The sequence below is a fragment of the Plasmopara halstedii genome (assembly GCF_900000015.1).
Source record: "Plasmopara halstedii genome assembly, contig: Scaffold_1441, whole genome shotgun sequence".
In the NCBI taxonomy this organism is placed as follows: Eukaryota; Oomycota; class Peronosporomycetes; order Peronosporales; family Peronosporaceae; genus Plasmopara; species Plasmopara halstedii.
Window position 1 is genome coordinate 587 of NW_020188356.1, and position 1,005 is coordinate 1,591.

A 1,005-nucleotide genomic window follows, 5' to 3' on the forward strand; every position below is an offset into this window, starting at 1 on the left:
ATACCGGAGCTGCAATGTTTGACGTATTGGAAACAGTACTGAGCGCGTTGTGCCCAAACTGGAAATCGAAAATCCTGGCATGTTCTACAGATGGTGCGCCGAACATGATTGGACACATCTCCGGACTGGTAACACGTCTGTCTGAAGTTGCACTTCCAGGGTTTGTGAGAATCTGGTGCGCTTTGCATCAGGTGGATCTAGTCATGCAGCGAACATTCCGCAACGTAAACGAGGGCGAGTTCTATCAGGGTCTGACTGGAATGATATCCCACCTTCGTCGTCAAAAATCTCTAATCGATCGCTTGCAATCCACATGCCCTGCCCTTTCAGGAACGCGGTGGCTGTCACTGTCACGTGTGTCTTCATATCTCTTGATTCACCGGACCGAAATTATTAACCATTACGAATCGTTGAATATGGAAAGACGAAGCAGCCAGCAATCTTCCACATTCTGGATCTACCTTGCTGCCGTCAATGTAATTGCATCTGACATCAGCGAAACAGTACAGCGCCTGCAAGGAAACCGATCATTATTGAATCAACAATCTGCTGAAATCCAAGATTGCATCGAGCGCTTGGTAAAGCTGGCGTTTGCAGAGTCAATATCCGAGGAACAATCAAATTTAGATCCTGAGCAGTATATTTACAGCAGAGGGCTGCGGTTTACAAAAGAAGACTTGCATGGCTTTTTGTGTGACCAAGGCTTGTTCGTTGTTCAGCTTCTGCGATTGACGGAATCCTCCGGAACAGAGAGGATTCTTCAACACGTTGCCAATATGCTCAGCTCCTTGATTGCCGGACTCAAGGACGTTTGTGCAGAACGGACTGACCTGAACACGGCCAATAATCACCTTGTTCTCCCAACGTTGCCTTGGGAATACATTGAAATGCGGCCCCGGGATCTTATTGCTTTGCTGGAAAATCACCACCACCGGTTGGAGGCTTCTTTCAATCCTAGTGAAATTGAAGCTATTTGTTTTCAGCATCGCGATCTGAAGGCGCGTT

General features: G+C 47.4%; 1 protein-coding gene across 1 annotated transcript; it reads left to right on the forward strand.

Annotated features, from left to right (window-relative positions):
• Positions 1-203: 203 nt before the first annotated feature.
• On the forward strand, positions 204-975 carry PHALS_01354 (uncharacterized protein; the record flags this gene model as incomplete). Its single annotated transcript, XM_024715728.1, has 1 exon — positions 204-975. A coding segment is annotated over one exon (772 nt), but the record flags the coding sequence as incomplete, so codon positions are not given.
• Between the last annotated feature and the right edge of the window lie 30 nt (positions 976-1,005).